At 44.4% G+C, this 11,301-nt stretch overlaps 1 protein-coding gene across 5 annotated transcripts in view; it reads right to left on the bottom strand.

Annotated features, from left to right (window-relative positions):
• Window positions 1–218: 218 nt before the first annotated feature.
• CKMT1A (creatine kinase, mitochondrial 1A) overlaps window positions 219–11,301 on the bottom strand; it is a 66,875-nt gene continuing 55,792 nt past the window's right edge. For all 5 annotated transcript variants that reach the window (XM_069766137.1, XM_069766134.1, XM_069766136.1 and 2 more), the window contains exons 8-10: window positions 1,177–1,311; window positions 888–1,013; window positions 219–559 (exon numbers count right to left, since the gene is read on the bottom strand). In XM_069766137.1, the coding sequence (XP_069622238.1) occupies window positions 443–559; window positions 888–1,013; window positions 1,177–1,311 (378 nt within the window). In that variant the 3' untranslated portion in view covers window positions 219–442. The remainder of the gene's footprint in view (window positions 560–887; window positions 1,014–1,176; window positions 1,312–11,301) is intronic.

Raw genomic sequence — 11,301 nt, 5'->3', positions numbered from 1 at the left:
AAAGCACAACACTTAAATCGGTTGTCCGATCCAAAATGATAAGTCTGCAATCACTCTGGCCTCTTGTTTGGAGACCATGGACTATTGACCTGGATGCTGGACCAGGGTCTTAAAAATTGAAATCTCTACTATTTACTCATGATATTGCTTAAATGGAAACCATAATGTAATCCTAAACATAAATGTGAACAGTACCAAAAACGAATGTAACGAATGTATAGGACAGCAATGAGCTTTATTTAGCTGATGACAATATGCTGTTCATAAGCATCAACATTCACAACATGATAGGGCCGCCGCACATGTAGCCTGCATGTTCTGCTGCAGCAGCGTGAGAGGATAGCAATGTATGAACGCACTAGGTACCAGTTACTAGTGCTTTATTAATAATGGTGCATACAGATACTGTAGGCCACATAGCTTGCTTTACAAGAGCTTTGGATTAATGCTTGAACTGAACCACGGGAGCAGGAATACGGATGTCTTGTCCTTTCTCTAGTCTCTTCTCACAGTCAATCAGATAGTTCACTCCATCAATGAGAAGCTGCACTAGTTCCACCTGCAGGGATTACATAGGGATTAAATAATGGCTCCAGTTAGTAAGAGTAAGTAGGCTGGAGAGATACTTTTGGCTCACAAATCAGCTTTCTGAACAAAGCTCATTGTGACCCGAAGGTGACACTACAAATATGTGCAGGATTAAACTGCTGGATGGCCTTATGTTTCAGGTCTTTTGCGGTAAAGATCATTCTTTACCGTCACTCCGTAGTACTCAGATCTAGGATTAACAGAAACTTCCCGTTCCTTAGAGGATGTCATTTTAATGGTATTGGAATTTAATTTGGAATATGTCAGCAATTACACAATCTAAAGCTGCTGAACTTTACCTCAGATTTTCCCAAACGGTCTAGATTTGAGATATCGAAAGTGCTTCCAACAGCTGCTGTATCCACTCCTCCTGTTCCTCTTTTTTGGAGACGAAGATTCTCTAGAATCTTGGAGAAGCGAGTATCCTAAAAAAAGAACAAGTGGTTTCTCACCTTACCACTACATTATGGAAACTGAGAATGAAGATCCTATTGATTCTAAAATCGTCTTGGTCAGCCTGAATGACTCCCACCGATCTGTCATCCAAAAATCCTCTTTTACTTTGGAAGTAGTGTAAACCCAACACACCTTACTCAGTAGAGGTAGATTAATGTGTACTCCGGCACGCAGACCTGTGCCTAGATTAGAAGGACAAGTGAGGATATAGCCCAGCCTCTCATTCCACATGAATTCCCAGCCTTTCTCCTGAATTAATCTTTCAACCTACAAAGGAACCATTTACAATGTCTTAGAGCATATAATCATCCTGGAAAAGTTTTAGAAAGTCGGAACTAAGTATAGGGCATTATCTGTAGAACAACCTTTACACATTTTATAATCTAATATATGTATATGTAAATACACTGTTGTGCTCAAAAGTTTACATACCTGGCAGAATTTTTGCTTGCTTTGTTTATGGTTGTGGCCAAAAAGTTCAATTTTGGTCTCATCACTCCAAATTACCTTGTTCCCGAAGTTTTGAGGCTTGTCTCCATGCTGCTTTGCATATTGTAGGTGCCATACTTTGGGGCATTTGTGCAGTAATGGCTTTCTTCTGGCGACTTGACCATGCAGGCCATTTTTCTTCAAGTGCCTCTTTATTGTGCATCTTGAAACATCCACACCGCTAGTTTTCAGAGAGTCCTGTATTTCAGCTGATGTTATTTCTAGGTTTTTCTTTGCATCCCGAACACTTTTCCTGGCAGTTGTGGACAACATTTTTGTTGGTCTACTTGACCATGGTTTTGTTTTTACAGAGCCCCTGATTTCCTATTTGTTAATCACAGTTTGAACGCTGCTGACTGGTATTATCAATGCCTTGGATATCATTTTGTATCCCTTTCCTGTTTTATACAGTTCAGCAACCTTTTCCTGTAGATCCGTTGACAATTCTTTTGCTTTCCCCATGACTCACAATCCAGAAACATCAGTGGCTGGATGAAAGATGCAAGAGTCTGTCTGGATCCCAGAAACTCACTCAGCTTTTATACACACACACTGATTACAAACAAACAGGTCACAGGTGAGGATGTTACCTTTAGTAGCCATTCAAATGCATTTGTCAACTTTTGTGCATGTTATAACACTAAAATCACCAGGATATGTGAACTTTTGATCAGGGTCATTTGGATGTTTTGAGTTGTCATTATGATTTAAAAAGAGAAAACATGGTAGTTTGGCAATAAATGGCTTCACCCAACCACTAACCATGAGTGGAGAAAAAGTCTTGGTGTTATCATTCATATTCTCTGAAAAAATGCCAAGAAAGCAAAAATTCTGCCAGGGTATATAAACTTTTGAGCACAACTGTATATACAGTATATACGGAAAGTATTCAGACCCCTTTAAATTTTTCACTCTTTATTTCATTGCAGCCATTTGGTAAATTCAAAATAGTTAATTTTTTTTCTCCTTAATGTACACTCTGCACCCCATCTTGACTGAAAAAAAAAGAAATGTAGAATGTTTTGCGAGAAGAGGTTTGGGACCACCAGAAGTCTTCCCAGACCTGGCCGTCCAGCCAAACTGAGCAATTGTGGGAGTAGAGCCTTGATGAGAGCGGTAAAGAAAAACCCCAAGATCACTGTGGGCCTTTATGGCAGAGTGGCCTGACGGAAGTCTCTCCTCAGTGCAAAAGTGCAGGCTTTTTATTGATGCAATCTAACCTTGCTACTCGGGGCTTCTCTAAAGGTACCGTCACACTAAGCGACGCTGCAGCGATACCGACAACGATCCGGATCGCTGCAGCGTCGCTGTTTGGTCGCTGGAGAGCTGTCACACAGACAGCTCTCCAGCGACCAACGATCCCGAGGTCCCCGGTAACCAGGGTAAACATCAGGTTACTAAGCGCAGGGCCGCGCTTAGTAACCCGATGTTTACCCTGGTTACGATCGTTAAAGTAAAAAAAACAAACGCTACATACTTACCTACCGCTGTCTGTCCTCCAGCGCTGTGCTCTGCTTCTCTGCTCTGGCTGTGAGCGCCGGGCAGCCGGAAAGCAGAGCGGTGACGTCACCGCTCTGCTTTCCGGCCGCTGTGCTCACAGCCAGAGCAGAGAAGCACAGCGCCGGGGACAGACAGCGGTAGGTAAGTATGTAGCGTTTGGTTTTTTTACTTTAACGATGGTAACCAGGGTAAACATCGGGTTACTAAGCGCGGCCCTGCGCTTAGTAACCCGATGTTTACCCTGGTTACCAGCAAAGACATCGCTGAATCGGTGTCACACACACCGATTCAGCGATGTCTGCGGGGAGTCCAGCGACGAAACAAAGTTCTGGACTTTCTTCCCTGACCAGCGACAGCACAGCAGGGGCCTGATCGCTGCTGCCTGTCACACTGGACGATATCGCTAGCCAGGACGCTGCAACGTCACGGATCGCTAGCGATATCGTCTAGTGTGACGGTACCTTAAGCATACTAGTATATTAGCACACTGATGGAGGTCCAGTAACGACCAAAATGTTTGTGAATACTGTATGTAAATAAAACCCCCACTTTGCATCACCACACTTTTGGAGTGTGCTAGTCACTTGCATTTTACATAAAGGCTTGGGAACCTATGACCGTGCACCTCCTCCTTTTGCCTGTGCTGAACATTTTCTATATATCTCCTCAGTGCAAGACATATGAAAGCCCAAATAGAGTTTGCTAAAAACACATGAAGGACTCCCAGACTGTGAGAAATAACATTCTCTGGACTGATGAGACAAAGATAGACCTTTTTGGTGAAAATTCTAAGTAGTATGTTTGGAGAAAACCAGGCACTGCTCATCACCTGCCCAAGACAATCCCAAAAGTGAAACATGGTGATGGCGGCATCATGCTATGGGGGTGTTTTTTTAGCTGCAGGGACAGGACAACTGGTTGTTATTGAAGGAAACATGAATGCAGCCAAGTACAGAGATATCCAGGAGGAAAACCTCTTCCAGAGAGCTCTGGACCTCAGACTTGACCTAAGGTTCACCTTCCAACAAGACAATGACCCTAAGCACACAGCTAAAATAACAAATGGTGGGCCATTCTTGACTGGCCCAGCCAGAGCACTGACCTAAACCCAATTGAGAATCTCTGGAGAGACCTGAAAATGGCTGTCCACCAACGTTCACCATCCAACCTGACAGAACTGGAGAGGATCTGCAAGGAATAATGGCAGAGGATTACCAAATCCAGGTGTGAAAAAAACTTGTTGCATCATTCTCAAAAAGACTCATGGTTGTACTAGTTCAAAAGGGTGCTACTATTCAATACTAAGCAAAGGGTCTAAATACTTATGACCATGTGATATTTCAGTTTTTCTTTTCTAATAAATTTGCAAAAATTTCTACATTTCTGTTTCTTTTCCAGTTAAGATGGGTTGCAGAGTGTACATTAATGAGAAAAAAATGAACATTTTTGAATTTACCAAATGGCTGCAATGAAACAAAGAGTGAAAAATTTAAAGGGGTCTGAATACTTTCCGTACCCACTGTATATTGACTTTATGAAGTCTGAAAGCACAAGCTCTTTCTATGTCTTTTTTTTAACTTTCACATATGGTTCATTGCATGTAGTGGCCACTTCAAAAGGTATCCAGTAAGCCAAGTAGGGATGTAGCAGGTTATTCATGAAAATACTGTATAACATTTGAAAGAATTTGAACCTTATTCAATGAATTATCAAACATTTAAACTGTCAAAAGCTTTAGAATGCTGTAAAATTGGCAAGAGTGGGGACCTCAGTGCGTCTACTGCACCTAGTAATTGGCTAAAGTGGTGTCTACTGCACTTAGTGATAGGCTTCAGTGGTGACCTCAGTGTTCTGTACTGCACCTAGTCATAGGCTTCAGCAGTGACCTCAGTGTTGTCTACTGCTGCAAGTGATTGGCTTCAGCGGGGACCTCAGTGGTGTCTACTAGTGATGAGTGAATATACTCGTTACTCGAGAGTTCCCGAGCAAGCTTGGGTGACCTCCGAGTATTTTTTAGTGCTCGGAGATTTAGTTTTCCTCACCTCAGTTGAATGATTTACATCTCTTAGCCAGCTTGATTACATGTGGGGATTCCCTAGCAACCAGGCAACCCCCACATGTACTTATGCTGGCTAACAGATGTAAATCATTCAGCTGCGGAGATGAAAACTAAATCTCCGAGCACTAAAAAATACTCGGAGGTCACCAGAGTGTGCTAGGAAAATCTCGAGTAACGAGTATATTCGCTCATCACTAGTGTCTACTGTACCTAGTGATTGGCTTCAGTGCTGACCTCAGTGGTATTTACTACACCTAGTGATTAGATTTAGCAGTGACCTCTGTAGTATTTACTGCACCTAGTGCTTGGCTTCAGTGGTGACTTCTGTAGTATCTACTGCACCTAGTGATTGTCTTCAACAGTGACCTCAGTTGTGTCTACTGCAGCTAGTGACGAGCTTCAGCGGTGAACTTACTGCAGTTTACTGCACCAAGTGATTGGCTTCAGCGGTTACCCCAGTGATGTCTACTGCACCTAATGATTGGTTTCAGTGGTGGGCTGAATGGTGTCCACTGAAATCTAGTCATTGGTTTCAGCAGTGACCTCAGTGGTGTCTACTGCATCTAGTGAAAAGCTTCAGTTGTGACCACACTGCTGTCTACTGCCCCTAGTGATTAGGTTCAGCGGTTACTTCAGTGGTGTCTACTCAACCTAATGATTGGCTTCATCTGTGACCTCATTGGTGTCTATTGGATCCATAATTTCCCACGGGATCAATAAAGTGTATCGTATCGTATCGTATCTAGTGATTGGCTTCAGCGGTTACCTTAGTGGTGTCTATTGCACCTAGTGATTGGCTTCTGCCGGACCTATGTAGTGTTTACTGCTCCTAATCATTAGCTTCAGCGGTGAACTCAGTGGTTTCAATTACACCTAGTGATGAGCTTCAGTGGTGACCTCAGTGCTGTCAATAGTGATCGGTTTCAACCATGTCTCAGTGGTGTCCACTGCTACTAGTGATTGGCTTCAGCGGTGACCTCAGTGCTGTCCACTGCACATAGTGATTGGCTTCCGCAGTGACCTCAGTGGTATCTACTGCACCTAGTGATTGGTTTCAGTGGTGATCGCAGTGGTGTCAACTGTACCTAATGATTGGTTTCAGCCGTGGTCTCAGTGGTGTTTACTGCACCTAGTGATTGGCTTCAGTGTTGACCTCAGTGGTATTTACTACACCTAGTGATTGACTTCAGCGGTGACCTGTGTAGAATCTACTGCACCTAGTGATTGTCTTCAGCAGTTACCTCAGTGGTGTCTACTGCACCTAGTGATTGGTTTCAGTGGTGGGATCATTGGTGTCTACTGCACCTAGTGATTAGCTTTAGCGGTGGGCTTAGTGGTGTCTACTGCAGCTAGTGACTTGGCTTCAGTGGTGTCTACTACATCACTACTGACCTCGGTGATGTTTACTACATATACTGCTCAAAAAAATAAAGGGAACACTTAATCAACAGAATATAACTCCAAGTAAATCAATCTTCTGTGAAATCAAACTGTCTACTTAGGAAGCAACACTGATTGACAATCAATTTCACATGCTGTTGTGTAAATGGAATAGACAACAGATGGAAGTTATTTGCAATTATCAAGACACCCTCAATAAAGGAGTGGTTCTGCAATTGGGGACCACAGACCACATCTCAGTACCAATGCTTTCTGGCTGATGTTTTGGTCACTTTTGAATGTTGGTTGTGCTTTCACACTCGTGGTAGCATGAGACAGACTCTACAACCTACACAAGTGGCTCAGGTAGTGCAGCTCATCCAGGATGGCACATCAATGTGAGTTGTGGCAAGAGGGTTTGCTGTGTCTGTCATCGTAGTGTCCAGAGGTTGGAGGCACTACCTTGAGGCAGGCCAGTACACCAGGAGATGTGGAGGGGGCCGTAGGAGGGCAACAACCCAGCAGCAGGACCGCTACTTCTGCCTTTGTGCAAGGAGGAACAGGAGGAGCACTGCCAGAGCCCTGCAAAATTACCTCCAGCAGGCCACAAATGTGCATGTGTCTGCACAAACGGTTAGAAACCGACTCCATGAGGATGGTCTGAGTGCCCGACGTCCACAGATGGGGGTTGTGCTCACAGCCCAACACCGTGCAGGATGCTTGGCATTTGCCACAGAACACCAGGATTGGCAAATTCGCCACTGGCGCACTGTGCTTTTCACAGATGAAAGCAGGTTCACACTGAGCACATGTGACAGACGTGACAGAGTCTGGAGATGCCGTGGAGAGTGATCTGTTGCCTGCAACAGCCTTCAGCATGACCAGTTTGGCAGTGGGTCAGTAATGGTGTGGGCTGGTATTCCTTTGGAGGGACGCACAGCCCTCCATGTGCTCGCTAGAGGTAGCCTGACTGCCATTAGGTACCGAGATGAGATCCTCAGACTCCTTGTGAGACCATATGCTGGTGCGGTTGGCCCTGCGTTTCTCCTAATGCAGGACAATGTCAGACCTCATGTGGCTGGAGTGTGTCAGCAGTTCCTGCAAGATGAAGGCATTGAAGCTATGGACTGGCCCGCCCGTTCCCCAGACCTGAATCCGATTGAGCACATCTGGGACATCATGTCTCGCTCCATCCACCAACGTCACGTTGCACCACAGACTGTCCAGGAGTTGGTGGATGCTTTATTCCAGGTCTGGGAGGAGATCCCTCAGGAGACCATCCGCCGCCTCATCAGGAGAATGCCCAGGAGTTGTACAGTAGGGAGATCATACAGGCACATGGAGACCACACAATACATAGCATCTTTTCCTTGTCATGAGGCATTTCCACTGAATGTGGGTCAGCCTGTAATTTGATTTTCCACTTTGATTTTGAGTATCATTCCAAATCCAGACCTCCATGGGATATTAATTTTGATTTACATTGATAATTGTTATGTTTTATTGTTCTGAACACATTCCACTATGCAATGAATAAAAATCTGCAACTGGAATATTTCGTTCAGAGATATTTAGGATATGGTATTTTAGTGTTCCCTCATTTTTTTGAGCAGTGTATAATGGCTGGTTTCAGTGTTGTCCTTAGTGATGTCTACCACCCCTAGTGAGTGGCTTCAGCAGTGACCTCAGTGGTGTCTATTACACCTAGTGAGTGGCTACAGTGGTGTCCTCAGTGGTGTCTACAAAACCAAGTGATTGGCTTCAGCGGTGACCTCTGTAGTATCTACTGCACCTAGTGATTGTCTTCAGCGATGACCTCAGTGCTATCTACTGCAGCTAGTGATGAGCTTCAGCTGTGACCTTAGTGCAGTTTACTGCAGCGGTTACCCCAGTGATGTCTACTGCACCTAGTGATTGGTTTCAGTGATGGGCTGAGTGGTGTCCACTGAACCTAGCGATTGGCTTTAGCGGTGACCTTAGTGGTGTCAACTGTATCTAGTGATTGGTTTCAGTGTTTACCTCAGTGGTATCTACTACACCTACTGATTGTCTTCAGTGGTGACCTCTGTAGTGTCTACTGCACTTAGCGATTGTCTTCAGCCGTGGGCTCACTGCTGCCTATTGCACCTAGTGACTGGCTTCAACGGTGACCTTAGTGGTGCCTACTGCACCTAGTGATTGGTTTCAGCAGTGGGCTCAGTGGTGTCTACTGCACCTAGTGATTGACTTCAGCAGTTACCTCAGAGGTGTCTACTGCACCTACTGATTGGCGCCTGCTGTGACCTCTGTAGTGTTTACTACATCTAGTGATTGTCTTCAGCAGTTACCTCAGTGGTGTCTAGTGCACCTAGTGATTAGCTTCAACAGTGACCTCATTGGTGTCTGCTGCACCTAGTGATTGGTTTCAGTGGTGGACTCAGTGGTGTCTACTATATAAAATGATTAGCTTTAGTGGTGGGCTCAGTGGTGTCTACTGCACCCAGTCATTGTATTCAGTGATGTCTACTACATCTAGTGACTTGGCTTCAGTGGTGTCTACGACATCACTGCTGACCTCGGTGATGTTTACTACATATAAAGGACAGACCAAAAGTTTGGACACACCTTCTCATTTAAAGATTTTTCTGTGTTTTCATGACTATGAAAATTGTACATTCACACTGAAGGCATCAAAACTATCAATTAACACATGTGGAATTATATACTTAACAAAAAAGTGTGAAACAACTGAAATTATGTCTTATATTCTAGGTTCTTCAAAGAAGCCACCTTTTGCTTTGATGACTGCTTTGCTCACTCTTGGCATTCTCTTGATGAGCTTCAAGAAGTAGTCACTGGGAATGGTTTTCAATTCACAAGTGTGCCCTGTCAGGTTTAATAAGTGGGATTTCTTGCCTTATAAATGAGGTTGGGACCATCAGTTGTGTTGTGGAGAAGTCTGGTGGATACACAGCTGATAGTCCTACTGAATAGACTGTTAGAATTTGTATTATGGCAAGAAAAAAGCAGCTAAGTAAAGAAAAATGAGTGTCCATCATTACTTTAAGAAATGAAGGTCAGTCAATCCGAAAAATTGGGCAAACTTTGAAAGTGTCCCTAAGTGCAGTGGCAAAAAACATCAAGCGCTACAAAGAAACTGGCTCACATGAGGACTGCCCCAGGAAAGGAAGACCAAGAGTCACCTCTGCTTCTGAGGATAAGTTTATCCAAGTCACCAGCTTCAGAAATCGCAGGTTAACAGCAGCTTAGATTAGAGACCAGGTCAATGCCACACAGAGTTCTAGCAGCAGACACATCTCTACAACAACTGTTAAGAGGAGACTTTGTGCAGCAGGCCTTCATAGTAAAATAACTGCTAGGAAACCACTGCTAAGGACAGGCAACAAGCAGAAGAGACTTGTTTGGGCTAAAGAACACAAGGAATGGACATTAGACCAGTGGAAATCTGTGCTTTGGTCTGATGAGTCCACATTTGAGATCTTTGGTTTCAACCACCGTGTCTTTGTGTGATGCAGAAAAGATGAACGGATGAACTCTACATGCCTGGTTCCCACCGTGAAGCATGGTGGAGGAGGTGTGATGGTGTGGGGGTGCTTTGCTCGTGACACTGTTGGGGATTTATTCAAAATTGAAGGCATACTGAACCAGCATGGCTGCCACAGCATCTTGCAGCAGCATGCTATTACATCCGGTTTGCATTTAGTTGGACCATCATTTATTTTTCAACAGGACAATGACCCCAAACACACCTCCAGACTGTGTAAGGGCTATTTGACCAAGAAGGAGAGTGATGGGGTGCTACGCCAGATGACTTGGCCTCCACAGTCATCAGACCTGAACCCAATCGAGATGGTTTGGGGTGAGCTGGACCTCAGAGTGAAGGCAAAAGGGCCAACAATTGCTAAGCATCTCTGGGAACTCCTTCAAGATTGTTGGAAGACCATTCTCGGTGACTACCTCTTGAAGCTCATCAAGAGAATGCCAAGAGTGTGCAAAGCAGTCATCAAAGCAAAAGGTGGCTACTTTGAGGAACCTAGAATATAAGACATAATTTCAGTTGTTTCACACTTTTTTGATAAGTATATAATTCCACATGTGTTAATTCATAGCTTTGATGCCTTCAGTGTGAATGTACAATTTTCATAGTCATGAAAATACAGAAAAATCTTTAAATGAGAAGGTGTGTCCAAACTTTTGGTCTGTACTGTAAAGGCTGGCTTCAGTGAGTGGCTTCAGCCTTGACCTCATTTGTGTCTACTGCACCTAGTGAGTGTCTACAGTGGTGTCCTCAGTGATGCCTACTACACCTAGTGATGAGCTTCAACGGTAACATTAATGCTGTTTACTGCACCTAAGACTGGCTTCAGCGGTTACCCCAGTGATGTCTACTGCACCTAGTGATTGGTTACAGTGGTGGGCTGAGTGGTGTCTCATAGTGATTAGCGAGTGTATTTGTTGCTCGGGTTTTCCCGAGCACGCTTGGGTGACCTCCGAGTATTTGTTAGTGTTCGGAGATTTAGTTTTCATCACGGCAGCTGAATGATTTACAGCTATTAGCGAGGCTGAGTACATGTGGGGGTTGCCTGGATGGTAGGTAATCCCCACATGTAATCAAGCTGGCTAACAGATGAAAATCATACAGCTGCGGTGATGAAAACTTAATCTCCGAGCAGTCATAAATGCTCGGAGATCACCCGAGCATGCTCGGGAAAACCCGAGCAACGAGTACACTTGCTCATCACTAGTGTCTACTGTACCTCACTATTTACTTCACTGCACCTAGTGATTGTGTTCAGCCGTGGTCTCAGTGGTGTCTACTGCACCTAGTG

This window comes from Ranitomeya imitator, chromosome 4, assembly GCF_032444005.1.
Source record: "Ranitomeya imitator isolate aRanImi1 chromosome 4, aRanImi1.pri, whole genome shotgun sequence".
Classification (NCBI taxonomy): Eukaryota; Metazoa; Chordata; class Amphibia; order Anura; family Dendrobatidae; genus Ranitomeya; species Ranitomeya imitator.
The sequence above is the reverse complement of the archived record's forward strand: the minus strand, read 5'-3'. Positions and strand labels throughout refer to the sequence as shown.